At 34.8% G+C, this 12,202-nt stretch overlaps 1 protein-coding gene across 1 annotated transcript in view; it reads right to left on the bottom strand.

Annotated features, from left to right (window-relative positions):
• Positions 1-2,596: 2,596 nt before the first annotated feature.
• Positions 2,597-12,202, bottom strand: part of LOC109107587 (intersectin-2-like) — a 34,946-nt gene continuing 25,340 nt past the window's right edge. The window contains 19 exon segments of the mRNA XM_042774187.1: positions 2,597-2,810; positions 2,939-3,112; positions 3,204-3,287; positions 3,819-3,901; positions 4,296-4,417; positions 4,525-4,737; positions 5,435-5,602; positions 5,740-5,838; positions 6,436-6,704; positions 6,894-7,022; positions 8,812-8,836; positions 8,839-9,008; positions 9,103-9,199; positions 9,821-9,942; positions 10,041-10,086; positions 10,182-10,348; positions 11,225-11,268; positions 11,617-11,813; positions 11,897-11,987. Of these exon segments, the coding sequence (XP_042630121.1) occupies positions 2,653-2,810; positions 2,939-3,112; positions 3,204-3,287; positions 3,819-3,901; positions 4,296-4,417; positions 4,525-4,737; positions 5,435-5,602; positions 5,740-5,838; positions 6,436-6,704; positions 6,894-7,022; positions 8,812-8,836; positions 8,839-9,008; positions 9,103-9,199; positions 9,821-9,942; positions 10,041-10,086; positions 10,182-10,348; positions 11,225-11,268; positions 11,617-11,813; positions 11,897-11,987 (2,458 nt within the window). The 3' untranslated portion in view covers positions 2,597-2,652.

The following is a 12,202-nucleotide window of genomic DNA, read 5'->3' on the forward strand; positions in this document are numbered from 1 at the left end:
AATTTCCTACCTGTATTAATTCCTTCATATTAATGACATATTTATTACAGCTTAATCCTTCTCATAAAATATATATACAAACACACACCTGAGAAAAAATTTTAGTCAATTGATTTTTTTTTTTTTTTGCTTATTTCAGTAATTAAAAATATAAAATCTCCTGATTCATAGTGAATACTATTATGTTAATTTAATTTTTTTAAATAATCTTTATATTCTACCCAACTGTGTATTGTTTCTGTCTTATTAAAGGATGAAATGGACTGTCTTATGAAAGCACTGTATAATGAAATATAGGCCTAGTGTGATACATAAATGGACAAGCTCTTGTGTATTCTCAAGTCTGTGGTTTTCCATGGTTATCAAGAAGCACGTTAAATAAGCACTGATGTGATGCATGAATGAAGGGGCTTTGGGGATTGATTTAAAAGAACGGTGTATTTTAATGTTAACCGTGTTATTATTCTGCAATGAGAAAAGGAGTATATGAAATGTATGTGTGCAACGTGAAAATGCAATTTGTACTGATCTCTAATTGGTTCAGTTCGTAATAAAAAATTATTATAATGACAGATGACTGCTACAAACTTCAACACTGTGAATGATCAGGTCAAACATTGTAGATTGTTTCTGCTCTTTCTACCTGTCTTACACCTTCAGTTCATTGAGATTTATTATTCTAAACAAAAAAAAAATTGTATTGTAACACAAATAACATTCAGTTGCAATAGCTTTCGTTCTGTTTGCAGTCTCTATGGAGTTTTGTATTCTTTCTGTGAAAGATCTTATTGCCTAGGTTGTGTTAGTCGAGATTGTGTGTCATTATGTTCGGTGTTGAGATGTAAAAACTTAGGTTGCGTGTATATTTTAAGATGCCAAATCTCAATATGTAAATTAAAATCTCATAACATGAATCCAAAAACATGCTTCCTTGTTTGTCTGAGCTGTACTGAAACAACCTACCTTGGTGTTCCTGTAGCTAAGCAGATAAAATACAGTTCATAGTTTCTCATCAATAGTACTACAATCACACAAAATACAAACATTATCAAAAAACAAAAACAAAAAAACTGTTCTGGACAGACCTGTTTGAAGAGATTGAACTGATTCACCTAAATGGACACGCCTGTTCTAATGTTCAAATATCATCGATAAAACTTTAAATTACATACAGTATGTGTGTCTGTGAGGTACGCATAAAGTTGCAGTAAACTTACAGTGAAGTTGGACGCAGCCGTTACGTCGCCAGTTTTCACTGCCACAAGTGTAGCTGCGCACTCTACATGTTTTGTTTCAATGAGAAGTTCTTCTAATAACTTTGGAAATGGGTACATAATTTCATGTAACAAATTACATCAGAAGTGCTCAAGACGTTTTTTGGCTAACTAACTAAGTCGTACATTCACAACTGTGTTGCTGAACTGACGGTTCGGTCGCCCTTAGCAACCGCCTGCCTCATGAATATCAACAGCATCCTAATTAATATTCATGACTATGGGCTGTATGTATATTATAGACAAAAATAAACTTGTCCTGTTAAAGTTAATAAAGTGTTTTCTTTTGTAGTGAAGACAATCAACCAGTATACTTTACAGCATTTTAATTTTATTTGCATCTGAAACCTGATTTTGTTGCATATTTGTGCTTAGAGGTCTTTCGGACAATACAATGTTAGACCTTTTCTCAAAACTAATACTTGGCTAAAATGAAGAACAAAAACTGACGAGAAAGAAAGAGAAAAAGAAAAGAAAAGTGTATAATAATAATAAAAAAAAAAACATTTTCAAAATACTCAAACTTTATTAAATTTATATTTAAAACTAAAACAAATAAAACCTAAGAGACACACTCCGCAACTCAGTATCTTGAGTAAACCGTACTACAACTCTGCAAAAATATACAATATTAAGACCTTATCTGAATGCTTTATGGGAATCCAGATATAGTAGGCAGCAAAAAATGTGCAGATAGTCCAAGACGCATAAATTAACATAAATAAAACTCAGTCAAGCACACAAAATCAACAGAGATTAGACCTTTAACCAATCATCCCTGGTTAATCACCTCATTCGTACCTTCGTACATAAAAACTAGTAAGCTCTGCAGAAAAATTCCTTCCATGTTACACAGGCTAATAAACTGTTATAAGATTTTACAGAGGATCAACTGGCTGGTGCAAATGAATTCTATCATGGTGAAGTTAAATGGATGAACTGGCAGGTAAGGCAGATGGACAATTAATTAAAAAAAACAACACATGGTTTAGTGTTGCTGATGAGAATATTCAAGTTCAAAAAGAGTTCTCATCAACTTCAGATCTAGGCAAGTTATGATTTAGCAAATCTAGCTTTCAGTACAGCGATAAAGACAGTATATCTGAAGCAAAATATAGGTCCTGAGATATCTCTACATCCAGTGGTAAATTATTTAGGCGATTAAAAAAAAAAATCCCTTTTCATTCCCATGTCACTTGGTCAAAAATCAAAACTTGGCAAAGGTGTGACCGTTAACTTTTATTTCTTATTGCTTATGGTTAATTATTAATTTCTACGGTAGATTTTGGTTTTTTTAATTTTAAGGTCAGTATTGTAAGTCTTGAGAATCTTGTGGTGATAGTGTTGTGCAGTTTTGAAGGGAGATGCTCTCTCCTCATCATTTGGGGGCTTTGTGGTCAAACAGCTGCAGGTCGAGCCGAACCCAAACCTCTCCAGTGGGAACTTCATGAAGCAGCAGCCTCCTAGTGGACGGACCTTTATTCTCAAGCTCTTTCTTAATAGTGGCTACAGGAACCTCAGTGCGACCTAAAAAGTCTATAAAGGGAGAAAGACAAATGGGAATGTGTAATTATACATTCTAAAATTTAAAGAGAGCTCAGTTTAAGATCAATTAAATGATATAATTTAGAAATAGTATTATACTCGCTAGTTTTCATACTCACCATCTGGTGAAAATTGCTCCCGCTCAAAAATCGTAATACAGAGGACATCTTGATACAGGTCTTTAATGTGAAACTGACAATTGAAGCTCCACTTGGGGTTGACGGTGTCATTGATGGTCCGGGAAGTGTAGCACTGAGAACCCATGGTCACTTCACAGTATGGATTACTCTTTCCTAAAAAAAAAATTGTACAAGTATTAACTTATGTTCTTGGAAGCTACTTATTTATATTGATCATTATTATTGGTTTAATAAAACCCTTCACCATTTGGTTTGGAGGACTTTAGCTCTGTTGCCTCTAAGATGGTGACAAGCAGGCGACCAATTCCACTTGCTTTCATTGATCGAGCTGTAAAAAAAGGATTGTAATAATTCTTTACATTTATTTATTTAAAGACCATGACATACACTGCCAATCAAAAGTTTGAGGTCAGTAAGAATTTGTAATGTTTTCGAAAGAAGTCTCTTATTTTAATCAAGGCTGCATTTATTTGATCAAAAATGCAATAAAACAGTAATATTGTGAATTATTCTTATAATTTAAAGTAACTGCTTTCTATTTTAATACGTTTTCAAATGTAATTCATTCCTGTGATGGCAAAGCTGAATTTTCAGCAGCCTTTACTTCTGTCTTCAGTGTCACATGATCCTTCAGAAATCATTCCAATATGCTGATTTAGTGCTCAAGAAACGTTTCTTATGATCATCAATGTACAAAACAAATGTTCTGACATTTTTTCAGGATTCCTTGATGAAAGTTCAAAACAAAAACATTTATTTTAACAAAGGCATTTAATTCTTTAATGTCACTTTTGCTCAGTTTACTGCACTCATATTCAGTGGTCCATATAAATAAATAAATACATAAATTAAAACTCACATTGATAGGCCTTTTCCCGTTTCTTCTTCTCCATCTCAATGAATGCTTCTGATGCTGCTTTGATCTTCTGAACCCACGCAGGCCTAAAGTTATCAGAGATTAAGCATTTTCAGTTGTCACAATTTAACCCCCACCCCCACACCCCCCCCCCCCCCCCCCCCCCCCCCCCCCCAAAAAAAAAAAAAAAAAAAACCGTGTGTATATAGTTTCCTTGAAGCAAAATGTAACTGTTTTCCCTAAAGCATGCAAATAAAAGGCAAAGGCAAATAGATTTAATTCATTAGATTAATCTGCATTAAAATTCTGTAAATTCCACTTGTTGTGGCATTTCAGCAGCATGAAAAGCAGTTGTTTTTTCTCTTCCCATACAGTGGGGCGATAACAACATTCCTTTAACGGTTCATAAAATGTCCCATGTGTCCAGTAAATAGCAGCTTGCTGATAAGACTGATATAGAGAGCGATCGCTGAAACTGACCTCTCATTAATGTTCTCTGTCCTCAGTGTGTACACACGATCTATGTGGGAAATGTGGAAGACGGGCTCGTCGCTGGACGGATCTGACGGAAGCTTCACCAGAACTTCATTGAGGAACACAGGCTGGGAACACAAACATACACATTACACAATATCCCAGTGCTTTTTTTGTTTTGTTTTGTTCAAAGGTTTAACCAAAAAAGATTCTATGAAGAGGAGTGGAACTCTACCTGCTTATACATCTTGTACTGGGTGTTAGACTTGGGGCTAAAGAGCTTGTCCGTTCCTGAGGAAGTGAACTGCCTGACAGCTTGAGTGAACAGCAGAAAGTCATTGAACAGAAAGGCGTATAACTCCTTATTGCTCTTGGTCTTAAACACCTTCCCACTGTGCAGCAATTTACGAGGACCCAAGCAGTTGGTCAGAGAGTTGAAAGTCAGATTCTAGACAAGTGACACAATAGAAGAGTAAGAAATCTATTATACAGCGTTATATGAACGTATAAGCCAAAGTCTTTCAGCCAATCATCCCTCAGATTTTACAGTACCATTCAAAAGTTCAGTCAGTAAGATTTTTTTTTAAAGAAATTATCACTTTTATTGAACAAGAATGCATTAAACTGATCAAAAGGGGGAGGTTACAATGTTACAAAAGATTTTTCAAATAAATGCAATTATTTTGAATTTTCTATTCAAAGAATCATGAATAAATATCCCTGTTTCCGCGCCCCTTCTTTTCAACACTGTCAATAAAAAGAAATGTTGCTTGATTAGCAAATCAGCATATTAGAATGATTTCTGAAGAATCATATCACACTGAAGACTGGAGTAATGACTGCTGAAAATTCAGCTCTGCTATGGGAAAAACAGAAAATAATTATTTTAAATTGTAATAATATTTAACAGTATTACGGTTTCCCTAATTTTTAATGAAATAAATGCACAATTAGTGAGCATAAGATACTTTTTCAAAACCATCAAAAAATCTTACAGACTTCAAACTTTTGAATGGTAATATACATCCAGACAATAGCTTATCTTGTAATGCATGTTTTGAACATCAATTATTTCTTTTATCAGAATAAAGATGTATATATAAACCGTTCCAAATGTCACATGACTAAGGGGGGTGCTTTCTTACCTCTGTGATACCTTCACACTGCACATGGGATTGGATCCACTCCAGCCTGTCAGAGTTCTCCTTCTCCCTGACACCTTCGTTCACCTGAGAGCACAGCAGCTCTGCCTTCTCCAAAGCCTCTTGCAGCTGAACATTGTCCACGTGACTCTCTGGAGTACTTTCCAGGATCTGGACACACACATACACACAAGTATTGGTTAACAACGCGCTAATCATTTGCATTAACTATCAATATCTAATATAAAAGATATGTAAAAAAATAAAACGGATCTAAAATAAAAGTTATTTACACTTTATTTACTCACATGTTTAATATGGAGAGGGTAGCGAGTGATCCTTTGCATAGGTTTAAGTAAAAAGCTGGACAAAGGCATTCCTTTACAACGGTAGTCTGTGGCAATTTTCTGAAGAAAAAAAAAAAATTTTGACATTAACATTGCTACCAAGAAAAAAAATTCAACCAAAAACCTCACACTGATGATGGAAAATCTAAATTAAGTCATAAAAGTATTTTTTTTTAATTATCTGTAAGTATAATATTATTTTATCACACTATTTTACATTATACTACATTTATTAAACTAACTGGGATATATGCACTTTCAAAAATGTATATGCCATACTGAAGGACCATGCACTGCAAAAAAAGCTTAATATTATTTATATTATTTAATTCAATAAATAAAGAAAATCATTTAAATAAATAAACCGAAAATACAGATAAGAAAATCATTTAAATAAATATTCAGAATTTTTTTTTGTAATAAATTAATATTGTGGTTTTAGTTGAATATTTTTATTATATTTATATATTTTTTCTATATTATATAGTGTGTGTGTGTGTGGTATAATTTTAATTTGTTTTTTATTTGTATAATTTTTTTTTTGTTTTTTATTTATATATATAATTATTTTAATGTTTTTTTTTATCTTTGCATAATTTTGGTTTTTCAGATTTTCAGAACATTAATATCTTGTTTAAGTGATGTATGTGAGGCTACCTTAAGGAAGGTTTTGAAGTCTGGCTCCTGATCGGTTCTCTGTTGCAGCAGTGCGGCACCGTTCAGCTGGCAGCTGCAGAAGCGGATGTAGGCCTGCATGTGTGACAGCTCAGAGGCCAGAATGTCCCCGATCATGTGAACAGGCATGTTCTCACCCCCCGTCTTTTTCCTTGTCTTCAGAGCCCTGACAATACACACATCATGCATGATACACTGCAGACTGGTAAAAGATAAGAACATTTCCAAGTTAACCTCACATACTTGAGCATCTTGGAGTTTGCAGCTATATTTATTATATTATTTCCCTATTAATTAAAATTCTATATTATTACACTACACTACTTAATTTATGCAATTAAAATCATGAGTCAACTGAAAATATAAATGTTCATTTAATAACATAATAATAATAATAATAATAATAATAATACTAAATAAATTCATAAGGTGATTGTGACTTTGTACCTCTAGAACCAGCTGTAGGTCTTCAATGTATTTCTCCTCTGTCTCAATAAGCTCATGGATGTATCCTTGCCGTTTCCTCTCCTGAGGGCTCATTGCATCCAGAGTGCTCAGGTCAGTGCACCCTAAAAGAAAACAGTACAGGTGAACTCACCCAGACACGTGAAGCCCATACACGCAACAAAACACACACACATTGACGGCTCCTTGGGATCCTTCAACAACCTTAGTCCTAAAGCACTCAAGCACACTCAAAAGCAGGATAATGGAAATGTGTTGACGACACTTCAAACCGCTCCAGAGTGAATCCTTACCTGCTGATGGTCTGTCCGTTTGACCATCTGGGGTGCCTTTAGTTGTGCCTTCATCGTCCACATCCCACAGCCGTAAAAATTGCAGTTTACCCCCTGAATGATCACTCATTTTTATGAGCTGTGCTTTGTAAACCTGCTCATTTACTGTGATGAACACTGCAAGCATGCAGGATTATTCATTCTGTTTTCACCCATAATACAACTGCAGGACAAACGTAACTAGATGGCAGTGAAGATTAGCTACTGTCAGAAAGTCACCAGAAATTCATGAAAGGTGGTCCGATATAAGAGACACTATTAACTATAATCTAAATATTAATAACGATCAAACAATTCGATCATTACATTATTAAATTGTTATATTTTACTGTAGATGATAAAAATTTGAATATTTATGAGATTTTTTTGGCACTGAACTCGTTACAAATATTAAAAAGGAACGACGTTTGTTTTTTCAAAACACTTTAAATGTCTAGATTTCTTCAAATCAAATAAGTACAAGATCCAAGTATTTGAGATATTTTATAAGGATTACTAATAACATTTAATAAAATTATATTAAAGCAAACATCCATCCACAAGTTCACAACTATTTGCAAAGTTTCCCATATAATATTAATAAATCTGTTTATACAGAAGCGAGTCATGCACAAACACTGCATAAAACGCAGTGAATATGTAACAAAACCACCTAAGGCCAAAGCATTGTGCTTAAAATAGCATCAGCAGCAGAACTACAGTATATTTCCAAGTACACTACAGACAGCAATGTAAGAACTAAAATGAAAGACAACTTATATTAATTTCAAACTGAAAATAAATAAATGGAAGCAAAAGAGTGAAAATCATCCAAAGATTCAAGATGAAACTACCTCAAAAAAAGTGACAGTTGTTTGTTCTTTAAAAAGTCAAAGTGCCTTCAATAACCAGAGACTAATAATACTGTTTAAAGTTGCATTATAGCCAGCGTATTCATGTAAAGTGGATCATTACTGTCATTGCGATAACATACTGAGGCAGTTTCACACTTTGTAAGATTCCTTAAAATGTAACGTCTCTGAAAATAACCAAACTGAGGAGCAACAGCTTTACTGTGAAGTCTCACCGTCCCAAAATGACCATCTAAATAGGATGTGTCATTTTTGGAGCTTAAATTAAAGCAAAAAATTTTTTAGGATTAATTAAAGGAAAAAAAATGTGGAATTATTTAATAAGCTACTAATCAGTTAAGATCCAGAGTAAAAGAAAAGAGACTGGTGAGGAAAGATACAGGATGGTGATTGGGTGAGTAAATGGTGGTTTCAGCACCACCTCCACTGTGAAAGGGGGACAGTGGGTCTCTTATAGATGAAGGAAAGGAAAGGAAAGGTGTTACCACCCTACAGAGAAGGACACAAATGAGAAGAACAAAGTCCAAGGGGAAAAAAACTGTGTGAGAAATAAACGTGTGGCTAAATATGGAGGGTACAAGGGTGAGAAGTCTGTGTGAGAAATATGGAGGAGGAGAAGAAAAGACACAACCAAAAACCAACATGATAAAAAAAATAAAAATAAAAAACAGAACCAAAATAGACTGGTCTGTTTATGGGTCTCTACTTACATTGGTGACTGGGGTCAGAATCCGAGGATGGGTCATTTTCACATAGTTGGTAGGAATCAAGCCCGTGACCCCATTGAGCTCTCCTTTCCACCAGTCAGGATCGCTTTTGTCCAGCACGTTGATAACTTGACTCTTCGAGAAGCTCAGCTCGTCCTCATTCGCTGCGGTGTAGTCGTATATGGCGATGACTTGGCCGACTACAGTGAGGGAAGACAGGGAGAGCGATGAGGAGAGATTAAAAAAAATAAAACAAATCATCAACCCTGGAAACTTGCACTGTATCTATCTTACCAGCTGCAGATGAAGGTGTAGATTTGCCGCTGTTTGAGCCCAGAAGCTTGACGTGTGAAGCAGGGAACCAGCCCTTCTGACGCTTCTTCCCCCTGGCCTGAGGACACAAACACCAAAATATATTCAGCTATTTAGAATTTTTCATTTATCTATCTATCCGTCTGTCTTTGAAATTAGTTTAATATTATTTTGCTTGAGGAAGGAAATAAAATACATGTTACAGGTGGAGATATCCATAATTTAAAATTATAAAAATATACTTAATACACATTAGGGATGCAGCGGTATTCATATTCTGAGCGATACCAACGGGCTGATAATTATTTACATAAGGACAATATTAAAATTCTATACAATTTTGTCTAAAAAAAAAAAAAATGAAAGATATATACACACATTTTTGAATTTTGAATTTATTTTGACAAAACTGTGTAATTTGGTTACAGGCCATAACATGAAAATTACTATCATCATCAATTATTGTGTGTACAACTCCAGATATAACTATTGACAGTAAATTATAAATCAACTGATATAAACCAATGTATCATAACAATATATCCCTATTGTAAATAATATGGGCCATATAATGGAATGCATGAAAAAAAAAAATCTGTAAAACTACTTAAAACTGTATTTTTGTTAGTTCCTTGATTAACATACAGTAAGTGGAGGTAATGGCTCATTTAAGGTGTTTAAGCATAAACTGTTCACTCACCTGCAGTTCCCCGAGCCACCAGCCGGAGGGGTTCTTAGTGAGGATGAGGATGAGCTGTCCTGGGGATAGATTCAACTGCTCTGCACCTGCAGCTGTGTGCGCAGTGGTCACCTGGGCCACTTCTGCAAACAAAATAACATATTATAGGTTTAAATAACTATGGTTAATTACAGTCATATGGTTAATTAATTTTGTCATATAACTTGATGTTGTTACTAACCTGGTTTCTTTCCAGGCGTTCCAAGTTTACCAGAGAGACTTGATGTCTAATAAGGGACAAAAAAATCGTATTATTATCATACAACAACAACAACGAGTACTGTATGAATGCCAGTATCCTTAAATACAAAAATAAAATTACATCGGTCTCCTTTGGCTTGACATAATTGGAGGGAAAGAGTCCCGATCTGTCGCCGATGCTGCCTCTCCACCACTCCCCTTCTCTCTCTGAGACCAGGATGGTGTCTCCCTCGGTGAAGGTCAGGTCTCCAGGCTCAGGGCTCTCGTAAGTGTACAGCGCCACATATTCTGATGACAGGATCAACATACAAACATGGTTCAGAGTAACTTGGAACACGAGGACAATAGTGATGTCAAGAGATTAATCTGTGATGTCTCCACAGGCATAACAGACACAAAATATACTTAAAATGAATATACTGTATACACACACACGCACGGGACATAAAAGTTTTGGTTATCCACAAGGACTGTTTAATCACACTAAACAACTAATTATCAGAGAACTAATTACACAAATTACACTACTGTTTAGATTAAAACAATAATAATAAAATTAATACTTTTACTCAGCAAGGATGCATTAAATTGATCAAACGACAGTAAAGAAATGTATAATGTTATAAAAGATTGCCACTTAAAAAAAAATCATTTGAACTTTCTATTCTTAAAAAATTGATAAGAGATGTTTCTTGAGCAGCAAATCAGCATATTAGAATGATTTCTGAAGGATCATGTGACACTGAAGATTGGAGTGCCAAAAATTCAGCTCTGTCATTAATAAATTACATTTTAAAACACATTAAAATAAACAAACAAAATAAAAAATTTATATTGCAGCAATACTTTGAGATCTTACCGTTTTTAATAAAATAAATGCAGTGGAGAGGATCTTACCAACTCCAAACTTCATATTAAATAATAATAAAACAAAATGCAATAATAGATGACAGTGTAGATTTTAGGGATGCACAAAATTACATGTTGTTGAAGTTCCTGAATATATAAACGTGAAAGACTTTTAACATGTTGTTGTTATTATGTATTATTGAAAAATATATATTTTTTTTTTGTGTGAGGGGGATGTTCTTTTATATCAAAATGTTATAGAGTCTCACAACTACAAAGTGTCCTGGTGGACAAACAGAATCTATTTTTTCTTACCTTCATAGCTGGATCCATCTGCTGTATCAGATCCTTCAGTGGAACTATGGGGGAAAATATTAATCATTAAACAAGCACCAAACGAGATGATTAAAGTGTTTCAGGACAAAGCTGTTAAATGCCAAATGAATAACAACCTCAAACACAGAAAGTAAAGCAGCACAACATCAGAATTAGTATCTTGGCAGGAACATCTGCACCTCAGTACACCAGTGAGTTTCAGTACGCAAAGAATCGCTTGGTTTGGTTTGAAAATTCCATTTCATATTAACACTTTCACAGACAAAGTACATGTAACACTCACAGCTACACACTCTATATATTTTGGTCACAACCACTTCGCATTTGTTATTATTGATATTAAACCACTTCAGCACAGTGTATGTATTTACTCTGCTTGTGCATCAGTGGCGCTCAGCACTGTAACATAGGTTTTGGGGAACCACCCCTGAACCCCACGGAGCTCTCCAAGCCACCAGTTCTCCTGCTGCTCCAGAACTGTGATCACATCATCTTTGGAGAAGTTGAGATGGTTGTCAGTCTTTGCAGTCCATGAGCACAGAGCTTGAGCTTGCACATTCCCCACCACCTGAAACCATTATTGCATTTTACAACAAGGAAGTTGTATCTTACATAAACACTATGTGGTTATCCTCAAAGGATCCTGCATACCTGACCATGGTTGGATGAGGCGGAGCCTGTGGCATGAGTGGGGGTGAAAGTGGAGTTCAGCCGTGATCCACTCGCTCCATCACTCAGTTTGCTGGTGAAGAAGGTGTTTTAGAATATCCTACATGTTCTACCATCATGCTCAAGATTTGAAATGAAACAGTGCATCTTTATGAACTCTTTCACACAAAGTCCTTATATTAATAGATTTTTTTTTTCCATTTGTATTTTTTATTTTTTCAGAGAATAAAAAAAACATTGCATTAGACTTGATGTGAAATCGTTTCGTAATATTCTATACTTTTGGAC

Source organism: Cyprinus carpio, chromosome A17 (assembly GCF_018340385.1).
Source record: "Cyprinus carpio isolate SPL01 chromosome A17, ASM1834038v1, whole genome shotgun sequence".
In the NCBI taxonomy this organism is placed as follows: Eukaryota; Metazoa; Chordata; class Actinopteri; order Cypriniformes; family Cyprinidae; genus Cyprinus; species Cyprinus carpio.